General features: G+C 41.3%; 1 protein-coding gene and 1 long non-coding RNA gene across 2 annotated transcripts in view; both read right to left on the reverse strand.

Moving 5' to 3' along the window:
* Nucleotides 1-3,944: 3,944 nt before the first annotated feature.
* Nucleotides 3,945-6,726, reverse strand: LOC129349469 (uncharacterized). Its single transcript, XR_008602482.1, has 2 exons — nt 6,516-6,726; nt 3,945-5,520 (listed from the first exon to the last, which is right to left on the reverse strand). It is a non-coding gene; the product is annotated as an uncharacterized LOC129349469 (long non-coding RNA).
* Nucleotides 6,727-8,964: 2,238 nt separating this feature from the next.
* si:dkey-151g10.3 (serine/threonine-protein kinase WNK2) overlaps nt 8,965-24,122 on the reverse strand; it is a 35,705-nt gene continuing 20,547 nt past the window's right edge. The window contains exons 11-25 of the mRNA XM_023282229.3: nt 20,359-23,754; nt 20,009-20,052; nt 19,647-19,782; nt 19,390-19,506; nt 19,204-19,305; nt 19,065-19,110; nt 18,783-18,950; nt 16,599-18,697; nt 16,127-16,373; nt 14,249-14,334; nt 13,823-14,154; nt 13,451-13,686; nt 13,263-13,358; nt 13,012-13,175; nt 8,965-12,236 (exon numbers count right to left, since the gene is read on the reverse strand). Coding sequence (XP_023137997.1) covers nt 11,667-12,236; nt 13,012-13,175; nt 13,263-13,358; nt 13,451-13,686; nt 13,823-14,154; nt 14,249-14,334; nt 16,127-16,373; nt 16,599-18,697; nt 18,783-18,950; nt 19,065-19,110; nt 19,204-19,305; nt 19,390-19,506; nt 19,647-19,782; nt 20,009-20,052; nt 20,359-23,754 — 7,839 coding nt within the window. The 3' untranslated portion in view covers nt 8,965-11,666. The remainder of the gene's footprint in view (nt 12,237-13,011; nt 13,176-13,262; nt 13,359-13,450; nt 13,687-13,822; nt 14,155-14,248; nt 14,335-16,126; nt 16,374-16,598; nt 18,698-18,782; nt 18,951-19,064; nt 19,111-19,203; nt 19,306-19,389; nt 19,507-19,646; nt 19,783-20,008; nt 20,053-20,358; nt 23,755-24,122) is intronic.

Consider the following 24,122-nt stretch of genomic DNA (forward strand, 5'->3'; position numbering starts at 1 on the left):
TGTCTTGGTAAATGAGGTTCTTTAGCCACAGTTAGCACATGGTGCTAATGTTTGCAGTGATTAGTGGATTTGGTGCAGCTGAGTTGTGTCTTTATCTTGGCTGTAGTGAGTCTTCAGAGGTTTTTGGTCAGACACATTCTGTATTCTTGTTTGTGAACCCACGTTGGTTGTCCAGAAGGTAAGAGTTCCTGTCCTGATTCTCTGTTCTCAGAGGTTCTCTGGTAGGCTGCAGGAGACTTTAGCGTTTGGGTTGTACTAGTTTGGTTTTTGTATGGTTTCATTTAGACGACTATCTATCTTGAGGCCCCTCCATGTGGTTTAGTGAGGTTTTCTGGAACAGTTCTACAAAGCAACCTGCAGCAGAAGAGACTTTGAGAGTTTTTAGGAAGTTCTGGAGCAGCAGAAACATTTGTCAGCAGTTTGAGCAGGAGAAGGTGAGCTTCAGAGTAGAAATGAGGAGAAGGAAACCTTCTTGACCCGTGTGGTGAGGTCCTGTACCAAGAGTTTGAGCAGGTTGTGAAGAGTCTGTAGTTCTTTGGTCTGAAAGCACAAGAAGAGTCGACTCATTAAAGGAGAAAACAGGAGATATTGTTGGTTCTTCTGTCGCTCTGCAGTTTCCTTAGACTGAATATCAAGTTTATATTTTACATGATTTCCCATGTGAGCCCAAGAAGACTTCGATAAAGTCCCTCCATCCCCTGGACACAACATATTTTATTACCATGTTAAATCGTTTTTTTTTTTTTTGTTTTTTTTTTTTTAAATGTTTTTGAGTTTTAATCCTAGTTTTAGCATAGTTTTTTTCTCTTTGCTTGTTTAGTTTTGTCATCTGTGTAAAAGGTGCTAAACAAATAAAGTTGAATTGATAAACTGAATAATTGACTAACTCATGATTGTGACAACAGAAGTATTTTCATTGTGATTTAATGGTTTATTTCATTTTTAAGGTTGGGGTTAAAATCTTGACAGAAAAAGAAGATTAAAGAAATAAACTACATAACTAAAAGCAATTAAATCAAAGGAAAAAATGTAATACAATGAAACTTAAAAAGTTTTATTATTAAAAATATTTAAGAAATTTAAGATGTAGTTTTCAAATTAAACATTTAATTTTTTAATTAAATGTTTTGTCTTTTTAAAGGTTTAATAATCCAATTAAATGTTTTGCATTTTTTAAAATGTTTAATATTCTTTTTGTTTAATTGTATTCTTTAAATATTTAATTATGGAAAATATTTTATCTGTAATTTTTAATATTTGTATTTTAAAAATTTTGTTTAATTTCATACATGTATTGTGTCTCGTTGAATTATCTAATTCAATATTTTGTCTGTTTAATATCATTTAATTGTATTTAATGTTTAACTATATTAAACAGACAAAATATTGAATTAGATAATTCAACAAAATACAATACATGTAGTATGAAATTAAACAAAATTTTTAAAATATAAATATTAAAAATTACAGATAAAATATTTTCCATAATTAAACATTTAAAAAATACAATTAAACAAGAAGAATAGTAAACATTTTAAAAAATGCAAAACATTTAATTAGATTATTAAACCTTTAAAAAGACAAAACATTTAATTCAAAAATTAAATGTTTAATTAGAAAATTAAATCTTAAAGACAATAAAACTTCAAATAGGAATTAAACAGAAAATACAATGAAGCATTTAAAATGAAAATTAAACATTAAAAGGTGGTAAAACATTTAAAAAGAAAAACCTTAAAGATTTAATCGAAACATTAAATATTGGGAAAGAAAAAGAAACTCAAACAAGCTGATAAAACATTTGAAAAAACAAACATTAAAAAGACAAAACATTTGGAAATCAAATCAGACATTAGAAAAGAATAAAAGGTGAGAAAAGAGCAAAACTAAACGTTTAAGAAGAATCAAACTAAAGACAAAACATTTGAAAAGACACCAGTTAGACTTTAGAAGATCAAATTAAACAGAAGAGACGATAAAACGATCAAAAAGAGCAAAAACAGATAAAGGTCTTGAAGCGTTTTCTAGTCTGAAATGAAAACATCAAGTTGTTTCTTCAAACATTTCCTCTTTCTATGTTCTTGGTTTGATTGTAGACAGATTTACTAAGTGCTCATTTCAGAAAACTGCTTTCCAGATAAAGTCTACTAGTAGTTGAAGGCATTGATCAAACTAATGTTACCTTCTGATCTCCACAAACTTTACTGTTCAGTGAAGAGAATCAAAGTTTGTTAAGGATTTCTAAAAAACCCACAGGTGAAGGTCTGAGAAGAACTCAGATGGATGGTCTAAATGTGAAATCAAGACTCATGGTCACAGGTTTTAAGGCTTCTGTTAACCACAAAGTTCAAACGAACAGAGAAGTACTGAGAAACTTTTAAAATTTCAGCCCTCAGACTGTCTGAAGGTTCAAACTAACAGAGAACTACTCAGGAACTTCGAAGATATCAGTCCTTGGACTGTCTGAAAGTTAAATCTAACAGAGAACTACTGTGGGACTCAGAAAATTTCAGCCCTCAGACTGTGTGAAAGCTCAGGTCCTGAGGACTCGGGAGGTCTAGAGGCTTGGAAAGTCTTGGAACTGAGGGTTCAACCCTCCAGCAACCCTCCTGAAGTCCAACCCCCTGAGAAAAACGGTCGAGTCGAGACTCAAGTTTAAAAAAAACTCGAAAACGACAAAAAATAGATGATAAATGCGCAAAAAAAAGAAGAATTAGTATCTGAGCAAATAGCTCAGGGGAAAAGAAGACAGACTACCAACTGGAAGGTAGCTGGTTCGAGACCCGCCACCGGCCTTTAACTTTCTTTGTCTTTGTCAGAATTTTGAGAAAATTTAAGAAGTGTCTGGTCTTGAACCAGCGACCTGCAGCTCCATAGGCAAATCCTTAACTCACTGAGCTACAGATCAGATGAAAATAAAATGATTTCGTCCTCCCTTTGTCATCGTAGTTTCCAAGTGACCACATGGGTAGAGCCAAGGCGGAGTCTGGGTGGAGTCAGGGCGGAGAGTAGGCGGGGAGGTGGGTGGCGGCCTCCCCCTCTACTCCCCCACCGCCCACCACACCTTCCCCCGCCCGACGAGTTCTTCGAGTCTCGATGAGTTCCTCGAGTCTCGACAGGTTTTCCCGAGTTTCTTGAGTTTCCACGAGGTCAGAGGCAGAACAAGTTGTCATGAAGAGGTGTTGAAGTCGGCCAGGATGGACTGACTTTTTACAGCAACTAGAAGGAAGACAACTAGAAGAGCAGGTCTTTAACCACCATCCATAAAATCCATGGAGTCGGTTCCAGAGAAATGAAAGAAGGTCAACTTTTATCAACCTCCACCCAGATGTTCAACTCGATATCTTTACTTTGAGATTTTTAGCACCAAAAACCTTTAGTATCACACTTTATTATCCTTTATTAGGACTTTAATGGAATCCACCAGCAGATTTAGTTTTTGTTGAGAAACTTTATTCTTGTCATTGTGGGACTGCAGTATTTAAAACTGTTCCTTCTATTTGACCTCATGTTTATTAGTTTTAGTGGAGAAAGTCTGAATTATCAATTAGTCTCTTAAAAACCAAATAATAAATTGGATTAGTCAAGAGGTTTAAATTTCTTACTTTGTCATATTTTAAATATGACAAAAAAATATAAAAATAAAGCATCTTGAGACAATTTGACCTGTAATTGGCATTGTATAAATAAAATTGAATTAAAATTGTATGTATCTTGTAATGTTGGAGTAATTCAGCCATATATGTTAGAAAACACATTTTCTTTGTCCATGAATCTGTCGTTTTCTCCAGTAATTCATTTCTTGTTTTGGTTTATAAAATGTCAAGCCCAAATATATTCAGTTTACGGTCATAAAAACCAAAAAGATTTACATTCATGATGCAGGAATCAGGCAGTTTTTCATTTTTTATCTTAGTTTAGTCAGAAAGATAGTTGATAATGTGTGAATTGTTGCAGCTTGTGAGCCGTAGAAGGTTTTAATCTTTGGGGCCGAGTGCCAAAAAACATTTAGAAACCAACATCAACAAAACACTCAACAAAAATTTGAACATCATTAAAGGGAAATCCAACTTTTGCATGACAATGTCTAATTAAAGGACATTAATTTCCAATGTAAATGTGTGATATTCATCCTCTGGAGCTTTCTCTTCACATCTTCCACCTGAACTGGTTTGGTCGGGAGCATGTGCAACAAACATTTGAAAAACTGCACTTTAACATCAATGAATGACACTGAAGTTTAATCTCTACATAAATGAGACTGAGTCTGATGTGCTGCTCTGTCATTAACTCCTAAGTTTAGGGAAAGTTCAAACAAAAGAGGACAGTTCAGAGAAGACTTGAGAATGAGCTTATTTTGAACAAACATCTCAGACTTTCTGAGCTTCAGCACCTCTAGCAAGATAATTTAACAACAAGCAACTCAAGAGATCCAGAAGTTGGAGAGAGTTAGCTTTACCTGAGCCAAAGAACATGTGGGACGCTAACCTAGCAAACACTTCAGACTTTTCTCTGTGAATTCTGAGAAATAATTTACTATTTAATGACAGAGCTACACATCTTAACTCAGTCTCATGAAAACAGACTCTAATTCAGTGTCATCCATCCATATTAAAATGCAGTTACCCAAAATGTTTGTTGCATGAGCTCCAACAGAACCTGTCCAGGTAGAAGGCCACTTTGACAAACAGGAAGTGGACGATTCCAAGCAGATTTATAGAAGGGGGAACCAGACTGTACTAAGTGTGGTCGAGTATAGAGGGGTGTTTTGTGGGTTTTTAAGGCTGATAGTGATTATTAGTGAGACATTTGGAGTAGATATTCATTTGCAGTAAATGAAAGTATTTAAAATCTTGGAGTTAAACTTAGAAGAACACAAACTCTAACAGAAAACTTTGTTGATAAGTTTTTGTTTTGTTTACAGATGTTAAGTTAAAGGAGTTTTATTCGTTACGTATAACCAATCAAATCACTCCAGAAGACAGAGCGACCACAGGTAGATAAAGGTTCAGAGCCAAAGTAGCACCATTTTTAAATATATTTATTACCATAAATCAGTAAAAAATAAAATTCTGATAATCAGTAAATCAGTCAGCCCACAATTACTACAATCCTACAATGTATGTCTCTTTCCTTTGACTTGTTATTTGTACAATATTCGATGTATATGATGGCGTTTTTTCATACCAAAGGCTATACTATGATGTTTTCTAAGAGACATAAGATGCTACTCTGGTTGTTCTGGCCCTGCACTCCTCCTCTGTTGTTTTCTGGATTGTACTCAGCTGCATGCCTTCGTCCACCAGGCCTCCGTTGACTCGTCCCGCCTGCCGTCTCTGGAGCTGAAGGTGGATTGGAACAGACCAAAGTACAGTCCAATCACGATGCCAGCTGCCTCTCAAAAGGCTCCTTCATCTGGCAGGTGGCGCCACTTCTTCTGAGGGGAAGCTGAGCTGGCCCGGCAGAACTTTGGAGATGTGTTCCAGTGGTTGGTGAATGTGTGGGGAGATAGAGAGGGACCTTTGAATTGTTCACAAAGGAAAACAGGGAACCCATTGGTAGTTTTAGTTTAGGCTGCTACTGCGGTGTGTTTTTGGGTTCTAAGAGGTGAACAGGAAGAGTTTTTTTTCCTATTGATTATCTTTTACTTTGTTCCTGGTTGGAATGTCCATCAATGTCAACATGAAGTTCACTTTTAGTTCTGTTTATTTATTTTTATTTTACTAACACCCATTTGTTTTTACCCCCCTCACATGTTGTGTTGTTGTAAACTTACTCTTTCAAATAAATTCTCGTCTAACCCTCTGGAAACCAGTGTTTGGACTGTTTTTGTGTTGCTCCTCACCTACTGACAGCTGTGGACTAAAGGCTATACTGTGACGTTTTTAGAGCGACATGCTATACTATGATATTTGTTGGGCGACACGCTATACTATAGGCTTTTTTAATTGACATATTACTGTGACCTTTTTTTGTTTTTGTTTTTTTTTTGTTTTTTTTAGCAACATATAAGAATTCAGTTTTAAAACTTACTATACTTTTACTTGTGCAATGAAATATTCTATGGCATTTTTTAGATGACATATTATACTCTGATGTTTTCTTGAATAACATACTATTTTGACAATATATTGCACTATGACATTTTTTGAACCTATAACTACTATTGGTAGTATTGGTGGTAGTAATAGCAATGTGACTACTACTAGTAGTAGTGGTGGTACACTACTGCTGCTGATACTGGCACTGCTACTACAACTTGTAATACTATTACAAATGCTGATACTACCTCTAAGACTCTAACAGCTGTTTATACTACTACTGCTGCTTGTACTTTTAGTATCACTACTACTGCTTGTACAACTATACTACAGCTACTATTAATCGTCTGGTATTTGCTTGTCAAGCTGCTAGCTCGCCTTAGTGTTTTGCTAGTGGCTAACTAGTTAGCTCTCATAGACTGGAAGCTCTCAACAAGATTTCATAATGAAAAAAGAGCCAAAAACTATTCTTACCTATGAAAAGTCATTCCAAGTTTCCTTGTCTCAATCGTACGACGCAGTGTGTAACTGTATGCAGTACAGTGAGCCGGCATACTTGTTGTTTCCGTTTTCACGCCGTCTACATCAACGGAATGCACTGAAACTTTGCCCCCACTAGCTTAGCCTCGCTGTAGCACGCAGCTCAAAGGGGCGTGTCCTATCTACTCATTCATATCTATGAGAACAGCGGTGGCTGCACAGAAGGACGCCTGACGTTGATTAGCTGCGTAAATACCATAATATACAGTCTATGGTAAATATGTATGTGAATCGCATCATTGGCTGCAGCAGCCAGTCACCGGTCACTCACTGACTCACATTGAAAAATAGCACAGAATGAATTGTTACTTGTTTATTTTATTTACAATTTAGGTTGGATTTCTTTTTTTTTGTGCGCAGCGCAGATTTTCTGTGCGCGGAGACCGTGTCAGCAGTGCGCAATTGCGCACGCGCGCAGCTTAGAGGGAACAGTGCATGCAATCTAAAATAATAAGTAGCTAGTGTATACTCACCTTTAATGTTAATGTTACTACCTCCCTGTCCTGTCTTTTTGATATTTATTTGTATGTAAGCTGCTGAATACTTGAATTTCTCTTGGGAATAATAAACTATCTATCTATCTATCTATCTATCTGTCTATCTGTCTGTCTGTCTGTCTGTCTGTCTGTCTGTCTGTCTGTCTGTCTGTCTGTCTGTCTGTCTGTCTGTCTGTCTGTCTGTCTGTCTATCTATCTATCTATCTATCTATCTATCTATCTATCTATCTATCTATCTATCTATCTATCTAAATGTTTTGGAGGTACAGAATACGTGGTGACCAAAGTTTGAGGTTTCAAAACTAATTGGACAGATACACATTAAATCAAATATAATGAGAATATTTTCTGGGAAATCCTTGGTGATCATATCTGCATAAAGTCTTTAATGCATATAAATCAACAGACACTTGGAATCATTACTGGTGATGCTCTACAGGGCTTCACTGCAGCCACGTTCACTGATCAGGTGATTGACTCGGCCAGGCAACAATATTTGACCTTTTCATCCTGAAAAGCAGAATCAGAATCAGCTTTAATGGCCAGGTATGTACACAACATACAGGGAATTTGGTTTTGGCTGTTGGTGTGACTCCATACTCTAGGAATATGGAACGAGAATAATAAAAATAAAGAAACTATAGAAAGAAGAACAGGGGAAAAATAACAGTAATAAAAATAAATATAACAATATATACAAATATTTACAAGCTAGAGAGGACTGTATAAACACAGTAGAGCAAAATGATATTTGCTACACGATGATACAGTGTAAAAAGTACTGTACATATCCATTGGAATACAGTCTATTGTACAGGTGTGGAGGAATGGCTCAGCTGTTTATTAGGGTGAAGGCAGTGGGGAAGAAACAGTGCTTGTCCTGCTGAATGGTGAAATGTCATCCAGAGAGCTTTGATGATTTTGGCTGAGTCTGAGGACACAGTCTGCTCTCTGCATGCATCCCGCTGCTTCTGTCAGCAGTGAAATCATCAATAAGTTAAATGTCAGTGTGCGAGTTCCACCAACAGAAGCATATATGACAGATAAGGTGGTTTCCTTTGGGCCATGAGCTTTTTTTTCCCTTCATATTTATCCTTTTATTTTAATTGAAGTTAATCTTTAATCAAGATCCCCGGTTAGCGTCCTGGCCTGGGATCTTTCTGTGTAGAGTTTGCATGCTCTCCCTGTGTCTCCAGCTTCCTCCCACAGTCCAGAAACATGCTGCGGTTAGTTGGCGATTGTAAATTGTCCACAGGTGTGAATGTGAGTGTGCTTGGCTGTCTGTCTAAAACTGGCGATCTGTCCATGGTGTCCCCTGCCTTCACCCTGAGTCAGCTGGGATGGACTCCAGCTCCCCCACGACCCTGAGGAGGATTAAGCGGTGTATAGATCATGGATGGATGGATAATCTTTCATCAGTCCAGAGAACTTTGCTCCAGGACTTTTTGCAAACTGCAATCTGCCCTTTCTATTTCTGACACCTCAGAGGAGTTTGCATATTTTTGTTAATCGTCTTTGGTTATGAAGTCTTCTCCTGATTGTTGACAAAGAAACACGTACGCCTACATCCTGGAGAGCCTTCATGAGTCACCTTTTTCTTCTACACCGTGCAACTTGTTGTCTTTGGTCTACCAGGTTTTATTGCAATTTTCCAGTTTTGTGTGTGCACGTGCCCTTTTATTGTGGACTCTTCTGTGCCAGAACTAAGAATGAAATGAAACATAGCTGCATAAAAAACATTCAGTAGCCAAATGTCCAATCACTCTTTAACCCTTGCAATTTGTTCAGTATATGTTAAAGACCTAAATTTCAGATATTTGATGTAAGAAAATGTCCAAATGCTTTACTGAGTGAAATTATTGCATGGGGGAAAAACACAGGCATAATGTAATTTGATGTTTAACATCATTTATTTTGATTAGTTACAAAACATAAATAAAATCAACAGTTGAATTAGTTACAATTTACAGAGGCTAAATCACCAGCAACATACTTTTTTCTCTAGATTTTTTTTTTGCCCAAATTTTTTATCATTGGTTCTCAGTCGTGCCATTTTGAGACTCCCAGATTTTTGTCGTGTTAATTTGTAAATTTATATCTGACCTGTAGCCTTGAAGGCCAACGTCATTCTGTTGATGTATCATCTGGGCTTTTCCTGTTCAAAGCTGAAATAAAATGCCAAACATGAACAAAAATGGTCTGATTATAATCTGAAATGATCCTGGCCTGTCAGGACTCAGAGAGGTATATCAAAACAGGGAGTCCCACACAAACAGGAATGAAAACCATGCTTTTTCTAGATTCAAATAACCTCTGATTTATAGTGATGAGAACACCATTTTACAATTTGTACAACCCCATTCCAAAATACAAAAATAATCTTTATTTTTAGATAACATTTTGGTAACACTTCAAGGACAAAGCCAGCTTGACATCATGAATCATGATCCTTAAGCTGCAGCTTGTTAGATACATGTTAGTATCAGACATGACAGCACAGTATTTCACCTTCACTAATAATGAATATCTCTGTGAAAATGTGGGTAGTTTTGAAAAGCAACAAATACAGAGAACTGTATAATTCATATTCTAGATTATGCAGTTTCTGAACAACCATATCCTTTAGCTTGAACTATTCCTCCTTAACCGTTCATGTTTTTTTATGTCTTTGACTCACATTTAGCAGTCTTTACCATCCTGTACAATCTGCTGTTTTCTGTGGCACACAATCTCTCCATCACTAATAAAACAGAAATGCTGCTTCGACTACAGGCTACTTATTACACCAAAAAATGTATTAATGCCTGACCATTAATGGTCAAATGTGTGTATGGCTAAGTGCACTGAAAAGCCAATAAAATGCACAGTAATATATCCCCTGCTGATATATTACTTATTTATCATTTATCGATGCGTATCTCTGCATTGACAAATGTCTTGAGTTTTGAATTGAGGAAAGGAACATTTTTGACTTGAGTAAACGTTTAGCGGTGTGCATAAAGCACAGTTATGGCCCACATTTGAGCTTCTGATCGATGCTTTCACACCGACAGCCTATTGTCAAAGACTAAGTAGTTCACAATTGAAATAAGGAATTTGTACAATGCCAAATAAAGCTGACAAATAGGCAAGTGAGGATCTCACAACAGTGTTGAACATCAAATTTACAGCCGGCATATGATCTAAGATCTCATTTCTTGAGGAAGCGAGCCCAAAACATTGGTAAACATTTCCATTTGAGTACAGTGACATTTGCGAGGCTGCTCTGAATGAAAGAAACAAGGATGCAATTGATAACGCATTATACGATGGGACTATCACAAAGCTTTGTCACACAGAAAACTACACTCACACACTCACAAAAATGCAGTAATCTTAAAAGGCAATATTAGAATAACCCATATGGTTTCCCCTGTCAATAATAACTTGGCAGTTTTTTTCTTTTTCATCTTCCTCCTCAGCATGACACTGATATAGTTTGATATGTGGAGCTCAAACTGAAAGCAAAAATGTCAAATGTGAAAGCATATCATACCGAAAGCAAATTTACTCATGACTGATTACCTCAGTAGGCCGCAAACAGTAACTGTGAGATTCATGAATATACAGCAAGTGCAAGCAGTTTGCACTCAGGCAAGTCAAGTCAGTCATAAGGTCATGCAGTCTTAGGCTGAGTGTACCAAGGCATTCACTGAACACAGATGGCATATTTCAATTTACCATCATGTTATGAATTCATCTGATCTGGTCGATTCAGACCTTTTTCAGGTACAAACATAAACAATACAAATTAAGCACATGCTGTTCCGGTACACGACACTGCAAGAGTGTGTTTGGTTGCACTGCGGTAATGAGGAAAGCCAGTTAAGTTTTATGCACTCAACGGCATAACATGCTGTTGTTTTAATAGGTTTCATTGAAATGCCTTGTGCTGCAGGCCTACAGTTTTAAACGATCATGAAAAAATCTTCTATGCATCTGGTATTCATCACTGTGCTTCTACAAAAATATTTATGCCTTACAGACAAATCAATACAATACGTGCTGATCAGTTTAGATGACCATTACTAATTGCACTTTTATAATTGACAGTCCTTTCACTGTAAGCGTTGACAAATTAAACATAAAATGTCAACACTGTCAAATATTTTGTCCTTCTTGTCTCTGCTTAGTGAGATTTCAGGTCCAGCTGAGTTGGTTTGCAAACAAAAACATGAGTTAATTTGTGTCCAAGGACATAAGTGATATGTACTCAGATAATCCATAAACACTGACCACACTCATAAATGCACACACTCACACATTAAAGACTTTGTACATCTCCACATCCAAACATATCATGATTCATAAACCCCAGCTGCTGTGCTCCATGTTACCCCCTATCTGTACATGCTAGAATCTATCATCTTTCTTTCACATTCATTTCCCATCTCATCCAGAAGTCCACTGGAATCCACGTATTCACTGCGGTCACAACTCTCTCACACATACACAGAACTAACACTTCAAATGGATCTGCTTTACGTCCTTACCCACGTAGTATTTCCATCTCTTGGACCTTCACATTGACCTCACACTTCGCTTGGTTTCATTTCTGTCCCAGAGGAAGAGTTGAGGTGGGGGGTGTTGAGTGAATTTTGGCACTGGAAGGTAGAGCAGCAGTAGAGCAAGAGGAGGAACAGGTGGAAGAGGATGAGGAACATGAGCAAAATGCCCCCCCAGTAGCAGCGGTGCTATCTGTGGGTGCAGTGGTGCCACACAGAGACGTAGCTGTGGATACAGGTGATGTGGGCATTTGGGAAGGCAGCAGCGGTTGGCTTTGAGGGAGCGAGTGGGGCAGCTGGGTGACGGGTTGTGTCTGTGATAGTAACTGGGACTGAATGGGAGTTTGCATCCGGGGCTGTGGTATTTGCTGCCGGAGTGGGGACTGCTGATAGGTCATCTGCTGCAGAGGGAGAGACTGATGGAGGTGTAAACTTTGCTGCATTTGTGGCACTTGAGCCATGTGCGTTTGTGGTGGTGGTGGTCCCGGAGAGTGCAGTGTCGACAGGCTTCCTCCAACTGTGTAATGGGAAGGGGCCGGCACAGTCAAGCTGGCAGGGGTCGAGGGTGCCTGGGGGTTCAGCTGTGCCACTGGAAACCAACCTGGAGGAGGCACCTGTAATGAATATACTAATGAATACCGATAGAATATGACAGCATAAACACGATGCTGTAGTACTGATGGCCCTTGAAACTGCATTTCTGCCTTAAACCCATTGCTTTCTACTACATTCATTATACTATCTGACCTTTTTATACTCATCTTTTATGATATAAACACTGTGATTTAAGACAAAGTACCTCTTTGCACATCTACTTTATGAGAAAGGTGCACAGAAGAAAGTTTCATATAGACTCCTGTCCATTGTCTAACTCATAAAAATGGATTTATTTGTGACGTTTCGGTGCAAGATCTTGGTTAGGCGAATAGTATGGGACAGAGAAGTCACTATGAAAGGCAACACTTAAAAAACTTTCAATAATATACATAAACCAAAAACAACTAAAAATACCTTGTTACATTACATGGGTGAGTTATTAGGATATTCATATTTAAAACCTACATGGGCCAAACTGCATTTTAAAAAAACTACAGATTACATATGCAGATGAATCTGCAACTGCAATGAAGAAACTACACAAAATACACAACTTAAGTAGACTAAATTTAAGAAAGACTAGCATCAACAACAAATCAGTTCAATAAAAAAAAATATACCCAAGACCCAACCCAATGAAGGAGTCTATTTGAAACATTTGACCATGATATAAACATCTGAAAGAGTCAGTGACTTGTTTGGTACAACGATAATACTTGCAGCAGGTATGATGAAAGACCAACAATCCATTTGATCATATATACAGTGATTTAGTATAGAGTGTGGTCCTACCTCTGATGACTGACTCCAGCCTCCCAACTCCTGCACTTGCTGAATCTGCTTGATTTGATTCAGTGAGGGTTTGGGCGGGGTGGGGCCGACTGGTTCCTTTGTCCAATTATCAACAAGTTTGTGCAGTTCATCTGTGAATGTGCTTTTTCTTAGAGGACTGTGATCTGTGGAGAAATGAGGTGAGTCATCATACCGCTGATTGGCATTAGTCATGCGTTATCTTGATTTCGTGCTGTAATGAAGAACTGTACCTCTTTTAGCAGGCAGTGAAGTGTGGTGCTCTGGGTGGCAGTACAACGACAGTCTACTCTGCTCACCACCAGAAAAACTACTTGACTGCTGCATCCCTAGACGAGATACACAAGAAATATTTACACAGACAGCAGGTGATATAAAAAAAAGAGAAAGTGAGGAAGATGAAATGGATTAAAAGCCTCACCAGAGTGTGTAACTCCGTTGTTATCCATGTGAGAGTGAGGCCGGGACCGAAGCTTGGATTTGGCTGGTCTGGGTCTGCGAGGAGAGAGGAGAGGAGGTCCTGTGGGAAGAGGAGGAGTTCGGGACAGCGAGACAGGCAGACTCTGCCTTTGGTCTTTGAGGGAACGAAGCTGTCTGTACAGTTCCTGAAGTTCTCTGTTCTGCTGGGCCTGAAGGGAAACCACCTCTTTGATGTGCCTACAGAGGAAGAGATTTGTTATATAGTGTAGACAAGAAACAGCACTAAATGACATAAAGCAAAAAAAATCCAATAAATGTAGAGACAAACATCTTGTAAAATAATTAAGTTATATCTTTAATCTCACAGACTTACTTCTCTCTAAGCTTGTGTAATTCTTTTCTCAGGTCTTCATCCTCCAGTTCACTCTCATCATCGTCATCGCTGCTGCCCAGTGGCGAGTGGCTGTGCCCATGACCTCGAGGCATGTGGGCCATTGATGGGGTCCTCTTACTTTCTTCTTTATCCCCTTCCTTTGCCCGAGATTTCCTCCTCTCTCTTTCCAAATCAGGAGACACTGGGGAGCTGTCAGTCTGTCTGTCCTCTTTCCTGGTCTCAGTCTGGGTTACTGAGAAGCGTCCCACTTTCCTACTACCATGGCCTGATGGCACATCCTTTGGGAGAGAGGTCTGGAGCACTGGAGTCACCTGACGGCAGAAGATGTAGGGAAACATTTGCTACTTATTCAGACTGTACCAAAGGTTCAGGCCAATAAGTGGCAAAGATAAAATCAGCTCCTACCTGAAATCGCCCTTTGCGTGACTGAGGTGGGTTTAATGGGGCCACCTCCTTGTCATCTTTCAGTGTCTGGCTGGTTGAATGTCCATCTGATAAAGAGATAGGGATGAAAAACAAAAAGGGGAGACAAGGACACAGAGACAAAAACACAGACACACATGTATAAAGAGCACATACATAATGGGACACACACACAGAAGCAACAGACACAGAAAAATGTTCATGACAGTGAGACATAAAGGTGTACACAGACAGACACAGGGCACGAACACAGAGGCACAGTATTAAAAAACAAATCACCCACCAATACCACACATCATCAGCTTTGTGAATGATATAGCTTGCATGCAGATGTGCAAAATGTGTAAACAAATGTTTTGTGAATGTCATTTTCAAAATTTAATACAAGAAACTGAACAATAAATGTAAGTTTTTTATGATGTAACGTGCTTAAAAGAAACATCTATTGGGCATGTTTGGAGGAGTGGTAAATGCTTGTTTCATTAAAAACTTAACTGTTGTAAGTCACTTAATAAATAAAATATATCACAGTTTGACATGGCAGTTGAATACAGTGTACCCCACCCACCCAAACATCCACTCTCTCATTCTCACCACTGACCCACTCACATACCAGACAGCAAAGCCCAATATCACATTTGAGATCTGTGGCCAGATGCACAGCGATATTGGCCAGTGTGTTTGATATTTGGGATTACTACATTAGCAAAGCATGTACATGGATAATCACAGCAGTAATTAAAATAAACATGGCGTAAAAATTAACATCAAAATTTGCATCCTCATATAGGTGTTACTTACAGATAACGGTCCGTTATTAGTCACTCGTGTAGAACATAACATACATGCTCATGCATGTGCTCTTGTGGGAGAATCTAAGCTAGTCCTACACATATTACAAATATAAACACAAACACATGCAAGATGGGTGCAATAGTTCAACAGCATGATGAAGCTGAGCTGCATGAAAAGCCTACCCATGTTCACAGAACCTGACAGCAACTTAAAGGCCCTTGGTAAAGGGCACAATGTATACTAAAATATCACGACTTTGATTATAATGTCAATATTTCATACTGATGATGCACAAAGCAATTGTCAGAGATGCATCTTCTACAACTACATCATATTTTAGAGTCTCATGGAGCAATGCTATATTTCATTGCATGAGCTTACACAGAAAGCATACCTATATTCTGAATGACAACTGATTACATAATATCAGCATAGCGACTTAGCATCTATCTTATCTGTGTAATGACGTGAGTTGCATGGCGCTGTCTACACTGAGCCAGCAGGTGGAGGTGAGGAGGTGAGATGGTTGCTGCTGGCAGTGCTTGTGGACTTGGGGGAATGAAGGGGGTGTCATATGAAGGGATATGTCCTGGGCACAGGCACCGCTGGGCTTTGCTCCAGAGCTCATCTGCACTGGGACAGCATCAGATTTCTGCCAACCTCTTCCTACACACTGCCAATCTCCCACCCTCCTCTACTCTTCACTGTTCTCGCCCCTGAGTGAGTAACCATGCAAAAAGAAAGACTGCCAAGAAAATGAAATTTAGTACAAAGCAATTTAGAAAAATAAAAATAAAAACAGTTATGTATGGAGAGATGTCAACACTGGCACTACATGGGGACTATAGTCAAATGACAATATGCAAAAACAGAATTATTTAGCTGTAAACATCATCCATTAACATTAAACTGTATTCAGGGTTAAGAAAGTCATTTCACTATGTTAAAACTAGTGCTAGATATTAGATTTAGGTCCATGCCCCAACATCCCATTCTCTCTCGCTTTCGCTCTCTCTCTCTCTCTCTCTCTCTCTCGCGCTTGCTCGCTCCCTAAGAGGACGCTACCTTGCTGGACTCTGGGCTTCTTGAACAAGCTGGCGGAGTGGCGCAGTTTGCATGCCCAGTTTTTGAATTTTCGAGTCCAGGATTTCTTGCTAACAGGATTTCTGATACTAGGACATGTCAGGTTTAGGCCAAAATATCCACCTCCTGCATTGTGCTGCTGCTGTCCATGCCGGAGGGGGATCGGGTGCTGATTGGGGGGCCATGATGCGTCTCCAGTGGCACTGGTGTCAGAGTGTGGGGGTACAGCCTAGAACAGTTAAGACAATTAAGAGTGGCTGCATGGAGTTGAGACCTTCAAAAATGGAGAGAAAGTCTAACATTTAAATATTACAAATAATCACAGACAGCTGAAAAAGAGTGGAGTCACATTTACATACCAAAATATATACAATAAAATAAAGAAAATTCAGTACAGCGAAAGACAGCACTGAGAGAGAATTTACTCAATATCTAATCTGTGGTATTCACTCACAAGAATGGTTGGCTCTCGTGGTACAGGTGGGCGTTGGTGCCCAGCAGAGTCATCCTGATTCGGAGGCAGGAGGGAGGTAGGCGGGGTGGATGAGGCAGAGGTGGAGGGGAGGGATGGACCAGGTTGCTGCTCCACTGGGCCCTGCTCCACGGAGTTGGGCCCTTCTGAGGTACCTTCCTCTCCCACTCCATCCTTCTCTGGTTCAGGAGAGGTAGAGGAGGAACGAGAGGTGGTAGAGGAGGTAGTTGAGGATGAGGAGTGGGGGGAAGTATCTGAGGAGGAGGCAGGTGGGGGGAAAGATGAGTGGTGAAGTGACTGTGGTTCAGAAGACTCATCACCTCCTGCTGACGTAGAGGCAGCTGATGTAGGGCCAGAAGCAGCTCCCCCGGCCAGTGCTGCCCCACTGCTGTACTCCTGATACAACAAGTTTCTTAGCTTTTCATCCAAAGTCTTAATGCGGTTGTCTACAAATTCAATTTTGGGGGGGCCTTCACTATCTGACTCGGCCACAGACGAAGGCTGGGCAGGGGATGGCGTCATTGTGAGGGAGAGAGTGGGTAAAGGGGCTTCAGTAGAGCTCAGATGTAGAGGTGGCAGAGAGGAGTCAGAAGAAGGGAGAAAAGGGGCAGAACAGCTGCCTGTGTCGTCTGTGACACTTGTTTCTCCCGTAGAAACCTCTGACTCTGACATCTGTAAAGAAGATTGCTTCTGCAAGGGAAACTGCTGCTGTTTCTCGGGTGTGTCCATGGTTTTTACAATTTCCTGTTGCTGCTCAATGTGTTGCAGCTGTATCTGTGACTGCACGTGCTGTTGTATTAGCTCAGCAGGCACTTGGACCTGTTGTGGAATCTGCTGCTGTGGAACAGGGCTAGCATTTAGCTGTGGCTGCTGTTGAAGAAACTGTTGACTAACTGACAGGGGCAGCATTTGGTTTTGATCTGGTTTCAAAGGAACAGAACCCATAAGCATTTGATGTTGCTGTGGCTGTAGTTGCTGTTGCACCATTTGCTGCTGCTGTACGTGTATTGTCTGTTGTAGGTTTAACTGTGGCTGTTGCTGCTGATCCTGCTGCTGGGGCACAACAGCAGCTTGGGTTGCCATAATCTGCTGTGGTAACTGCTGTATTTGATGTTGTTGTAACAACTGTGGGGCATATTGTGATGTTTGCTGCTGAACAACAGGTTGTTGGGTTTGCTGTAGGGGCAATGGTGGCAGAAACGGATGCACAGGTACAGACTGTTGTAACAACTCTGCATGACCTGACGGAGGCAGCACCTGTACCTCAGTTAGTTGTTGTGGAAGTAGTGTTTGTTTTTGTATGAGTTGCTGTTGCTGTAACTGCTGGAGAGACTGTTGCAGTGCTTGTTCCTGCTGCAGTGGAATTTGTTCTTGGTACATTTGATGGTGTGAGTGCTGCTGTGGTGTTGAATGCTGTATCTGTTGCTCAAACTGCATTGCCTGCAGTTGCTGTGGTGCTGCCAGTACCTGCTGCTGTAATGGAGGCTGCAGCTGTGGCTGTGATTGTGGTTGTTGTGGGACTGGTTTAGCAACCTGGGTGAATGTCTGCTGCTGATCTATGCCAAGTTGGCTGACTACAGATGGCATCACTGCTGCAAGAGGAGGGGAATGAAAAGAGCCTGAAGACTGGTCCAGTGCAGACACACATGGACTTGCAGCAGTGACCAATGTATCCCCTGTACTTTGACCTGCAGCGGAGCAAACACTGGTTCCAGGAGGGGTCAGGGTATCAGAAAGAATGGTGGTAGGTGTGGGAGACACAACAGCAGGAGCAGTGGTCAAGGCGGGGAGGTTAGCAGCAAGAGGCATTGCTATGGTTGAAGGAGCAATGGGAATTTGATCAGCAGGAGCTGACTTGAGGACTGGCAGTTCAACACCACCTGAAACAGTGACAGGAACAGAGGATGGTCCAGAGACGGTTTCAGAAGCAGTGGTGTGAGGAGCAGGGGCAGCGGTGGCTGAGGGGGCCATGGATGTGGGGGCTGAGACGATGGAGACTGGGGGGGAAGTAGTAGAAAGGGTAGCAAAGGTGGGTGAGGCCATTTCAGTTAAGGACTCCAGACCCTGGGATCCTTCACTTTCTACAGCGGCAGAGAGGAACACATAGTTAGTCAATGTTATGCTGCTGATGTAGTCATGTTAATCAGGCACAGCATTAAAACCAACCTGAGTAGAGCTCACCCTTCTCTTTTTTAGGGGACTGGGGAATCCGCGTTTCTGCAGTGGCTGGTGATGTGGCAGCTCCCTGGCTGGAAAGGGAGTCTCTATGGCGGATGGTCTGATTAATAAAGAATCGCCAGCGTCCCACTGGGGAGGAATGGGGCACTGAGTCCACTGAGAAACCAGAAAGACATTTTACTGGTTGTAACAAAATAAATTATAGCATGTAGAGCATTTTCACATTGTGTCACTTTTTTATGAGTGAGAATTGTATATCTAAAAACTCACTTGAGCTAGTTGGAGTGCTCACATGTAACTGGTCAGTTGATCCAGTCTAACAGAGAAACAAAGATTAAAATTCCTCATTATTCAGTCAAAACAGCAAAGTGAAAGGAGGAGTAAAGATAATGGATGTAAAACAACATACCAGTGAATGTGTCTGAAGAATTTCATGGGCTTTCTTTACTATTGCTCTAAGCTCCTCGACAAATTTCTCTTTCTCCACATCAATAACAAAGTCTTCTTCCACCTACAACGAAAGAGAAATTATCAACAATATGCGATGATACTCTTCAGCATCAGTGCAAACTATAGCAATACACAATCACTGTACCATGTAATCTGCTATGTCCTCAGGTGCATCCCCTTCGATGTCAAATTTGAATGTCACCATCTTGTTGCTATGGGTCTCCAACTGACATTCTACCATATTGTCCCCACTGCCAGACACCTATGAATACAAGACAAATTTATACATGTATAAATATATATATACTTCATTTAATAATTTACTTGTATCTCCTTGTGTAAACATATACTGTAAACAAATTTTGTAATACAATTTGTTATGTGCAGCATTTTTTTTTATACCTGAAGCATGCTAAGTTGAAACTGATGTGAAACTTTCTCAGTCCTCTGACAGGAAGCTCTTCTTTGAGCCTTTAATTTCTCTGATTTCCCATTCGCCAAGAGCTGCAGTGGGTCTTCTCCATTGGCTGGAACAGATCTGAGGGTGGTATGGATGTTAAATATTGTACTAGAAATATATAAATGCCAAAGTGATTGAAAATAAGATTATCATCCTGGAGATGGGGCCACTGCTAAGCTTAAAAATATACTGTACATGCATTGTTTTGCCTTGTTAAGCCAAATAAAGACTTTCAGAATCTTCCAGTATCAGGGTTCACAAACCCTTCTAAATGGAGATAAGACAGTAATGATACAAAACATACCCTGAAGAAGAATGGTGTTCTGCACTTGTCAGGTATGGAGCATCCTATAGAATGACATGTATATACAGACAGTTTGCAGGCACAGAGAAACAAATTGACAAAAAAACATTAGCAACATCAGATGCAAAACAAACAATAATGTGACTGTGGACAATATGAAACTTAACAAAAAATATACTGTTCTATAGATACATTTAATTTTTAAGAATCAAAAATTATTAGTTTGAATCAAAAAGTCGCCACCAAAGCTTTTTCAAATATTTACAATATTCTCATTCATTCTGCCAGTATCTAAGCACAAGTTAAAAAAAAATCATAATTAATACAGCAAACATTCATACTTCCTGTACCTGAGCAATGCCCAGCAGGGAAAGGTCACAGTCTTGCAGCGAGGCTTGGGGCAGTTTGGGAGCATTAGAATCAAGCGGTTGTAGAGTAGCAACAGGTGGAGGGGAGGTAGGTATAAAGTCGGCCTGCCCTGGTAAGGTTACCTGGGCCACTGGTGGAGATGTAGGCAGCTCTGGAGCAGGGGCAGCGGCAGGATGATGGGATGGTAAGGATGGAACAGATGGTAGTGATGTTGGGGGACATGAAGTATGCAAAGGGCTGAGGGGCATTTGTTGTGCAGGAAAGACAGCATGGGGCAGAGCAGGCTGTTCAGAAATTGGTGTCTCAGTGTGTGTCTGAGTATGAGAATGAGCCTGGGTCTGAACGTGTGTCTGTGTTTGGGAGTGTGTCTGGGCCTGACTGCTGGTTTGTGTGTGTGTGTGAGCTGGCAGCATTTGCTTGGCCTGGTGCTGCGGAGATGGAGGGGAAGCTGACACTAGGTGACTTTGGAGGGGCAGGGCCCTGTTCTGGGACTGAGGCTCAGCCACATGAGTAGGAGCTGACTGTGGAGGAGGTTGGGTCACTAGATGTGAAGTAGGTTGACACTGTGTGGGAGGCTGATTCTCATCAAGGGGCATCAAAGCCTGCTGCAGAGGAACCTGTTGTTGAATGGAAGTTGGGATGGGCTGTGCTGGTAACTGGGCCTGTGTGGTAGGTATGGCTATTGGTTGCTGCACTTGAGAAAGCTTCAGTAGCTGTTGCTGGTATTGCTCAGTAGACTGAGTCATAGCCAGCTGGGAGATCGACGGAATGACTGAAGGGTCAACAGTGCTTGCTATGGGCTGCTGTTGGGCCTGAACAACTTGATGAAGTGCTGTTTGGCCCGGAACATAGGCTTGTCTAGTATGCACAGAATGAGGAGTGGTAGCAAAGCTTGTAGGGTCAACTACTGTACTGAGACAATCTGTTTTAGTTCCAACACTTCCAGCTGAGCCAGGAGACAAAATCAGCGTCTGATACTGGTGCACTGGATGCTGCTGCTCCTGCTGTTGTGAAATATGAGTTATATCCTGTTGTACAGATGGCATGGATTGGTGGGTAGGCTGAGGAACATGCTGATGAGTCAAAAGACCAACGGCAGGCTGAGCTTGCACCTGGCCTTGCATTTGTTGCTGGAACTGGGGTTGCATGAGCCCTGGCATTGGAGGTTTTTGCTGAACATGAGTCTCATGTTGTATCTGAGTGGGAATTGAGGCAATTGCAGAAGGAGGTTGGGCAGTAGCTTGGTTCTGTTGGCCCATCATCTTAATGTCAACTTTTTGGACCTGGGCCGGTGGTGGCTGGGACTGAGTAATAGTTGCATGCAAAGGCTGAGTCTGGATTAATGGCTGAGCAGTTATCTGACTCTGTGAGAGAGGGACAGGCCCAGGAAAAGTAGTCTGCAAAGGAATTTGCTGGGTCTGGATGATTTGCGTCTGGCCTTGGATCATTGCCACTGGGGGTGTTACTTGGGCCTCAGGCATAGCCTGAGCTGCCTGGGGTGCAGACTGGGCAATAAACTGGACTGGGATCTGGCCTTGGTTCTGGGAGTGAACTTCCCTTTGTCCTTGCTGAGTGAGGACTTGTGCTGGGACAACAGCAGACTTCTGAACAGGGATTTGTGAGGTCTGAATGGTCATGGGCACGTTGACCTGGGATACAATATGACTTCGGTGCTGAATTGTCTCAGTAGCAGCAGGAGCTCCAGATGAAATATGAGGTTCCATCACTGAGGTGTGGTGCTGCGGCTGGGCAACAAATGCTTGCTGCTGCTGCATCAGTGCTGCTTGCTGTTGTTGCTCTGTCACCTGTTGCTGAATGGTATGAGGTGTAAACGGAGTAGCGTTTAGCTGGGGGATACACATATGCAATGTATCAGTTGGTTGCTGCTGAATCTGCTGCTCACTGTTACTTTGAGGAATAGCCATAGCCTCTTGTTTTTCAGTTTGCTGTAGTTGAATGATGGCAGCTTGTTGCTGCTGCTGCTCTTGAATATGTTGCTGTATCAGAGCCTGCTGCTGTAATCTCTCTGCTTGTTGTTGTAACAGGACTTGTTGCTGACGCTGTTGTTCTAACTGTTGTTGAAACAGAGCTTGCTGTTGCTGCTCTATCTGCTGCTTGAGTTGTACTTGTTGCTGCTCTTGTTGCTGTAGCTGAGCTTTCTGTTGTAGCTGCTGCTGCTGTAAAATTAACTGCTGCTGCAAATGTTGTTGTATTAGTGCTTGTTGCTGTTCCATTTGTCGGATTAAGGCTTGCTGTTGCAATTGTTGTTCCTGCTGTTGAGTCTGCTGTAGCTGCTGTTGCTGCAATACGATTTGTTGCTGCTGTTGTCCAAGTTGCAGTTGCTTCTCTGGCTCTTTTTGAGTTCCAGCTTGGTGTTGTCCAATTTTTTGATATAATTGGCTCTGCTGCTGTGACGTCAGCTGTTGTTGTTGCTCTAACTGATGCTGTAAAAGTACTTGTGGTTGTTCTTGCTGTATAAGAACTTGCTGTTGCTGCTCGTGTTTCTGTTGAATAAGAGCTTGCTGCTGTTGTTGATCCAACAGATGCTTGTGTTTAAGTGCTTGCTGCTGCTGCTGAAGTTGGGCCTGCTGTTGCTGCTGTTGAAGCAGTGTTTGTTGTTGCTGTTGATCAAGCTGTTGCTGGACGTACAGCTGATGTTGCTCAAGCAGTAAAGCTTGTTGTTGCTGCTGCTGCTGTTGTAACAGACTTGGCTGTTGCTGAAGTTGTTGTTGCAATTGTTGTGATTGTATCATGGTCTGCTCACGAGGGTCCCCAGTCTGTTCATAAGCCAGATGTTGCTCCCCTTGATGTGGTGCTGACATAGCTCGCTGCTCCATACCTGTTTGTGTACTCAACACGTGCTGCTGAGAAGTTGGCTGGACATGCGGGACAGGCTGCTGTACATAGATCTGCTGTTGAGGCTCATGTTGATGTTTCTGGACAGCTGTAGCTGAAAGGCTCTGTTGATGTTGTTCTGTTGGCAGCTGAGTGGCACTAACTTGTTGTTGTTGTTCGTGCAGAGTGGCCTGGGCCTCCATTTGCTGTTGTGGCTGCTGCTGTAGGGTGGAGGTCTGGGGATCCATCCCTATCTGTTGTTGTGGGACAATGGTCTGCTGAGGGATCATGACAGGCTGTGTTTGCTGGGGTGCAGCTTGGGGAATGATGTCAGTGAGCTGCATGGGAGTGGCAGGGTGTTGGGTCTGCTGAGCATGGGGCACAATGGTCCCTGCTAGTCCAGCAGGATCACTGACTGGCATGGATGCAGTGAGAACATTAATGGGTGCCTGTGGGGAAACAGGAGGTACGTATGACTGTGAGGGGGCCGTTGATCCATGGGGAGTGGCAGTTTGAAAAGCTTCTGCTGGGAATGTTTGTGACTATTCAGTGATAATGACAGAATGATGATTGGTATTGAAGAAAGAGGGGGAAGAAAGTAGTAGAAAATTAGGTTAAGAATAAGCTTTGGCAGGAAGCATAAATTATCAACACATTTAGTTTTAAACAACAGGGTTTCCCACAGTGTTTTATAGCAGACAATGGCTGCCTCTCCAGAAATGTAGAAAGTAAATACAAAAAATATTAAACTTTAGTTAAAAGGCGCATAAGCCCAATTTCCCACCACAAGGCCAAACAGTATTCAATAAAATCTACTACTTTCACTATTTCTTGCATCTCACCACCTCTGCTAACCAGCTTCCTGAGGGAAACCCTGTATTGCGTACAACCAGATGGTCAATCTCAGACG

The sequence above is a fragment of the Amphiprion ocellaris genome, chromosome 8 (genome assembly GCF_022539595.1).
Source record: "Amphiprion ocellaris isolate individual 3 ecotype Okinawa chromosome 8, ASM2253959v1, whole genome shotgun sequence".
NCBI classification, from domain to species: Eukaryota; Metazoa; Chordata; class Actinopteri; family Pomacentridae; genus Amphiprion; species Amphiprion ocellaris.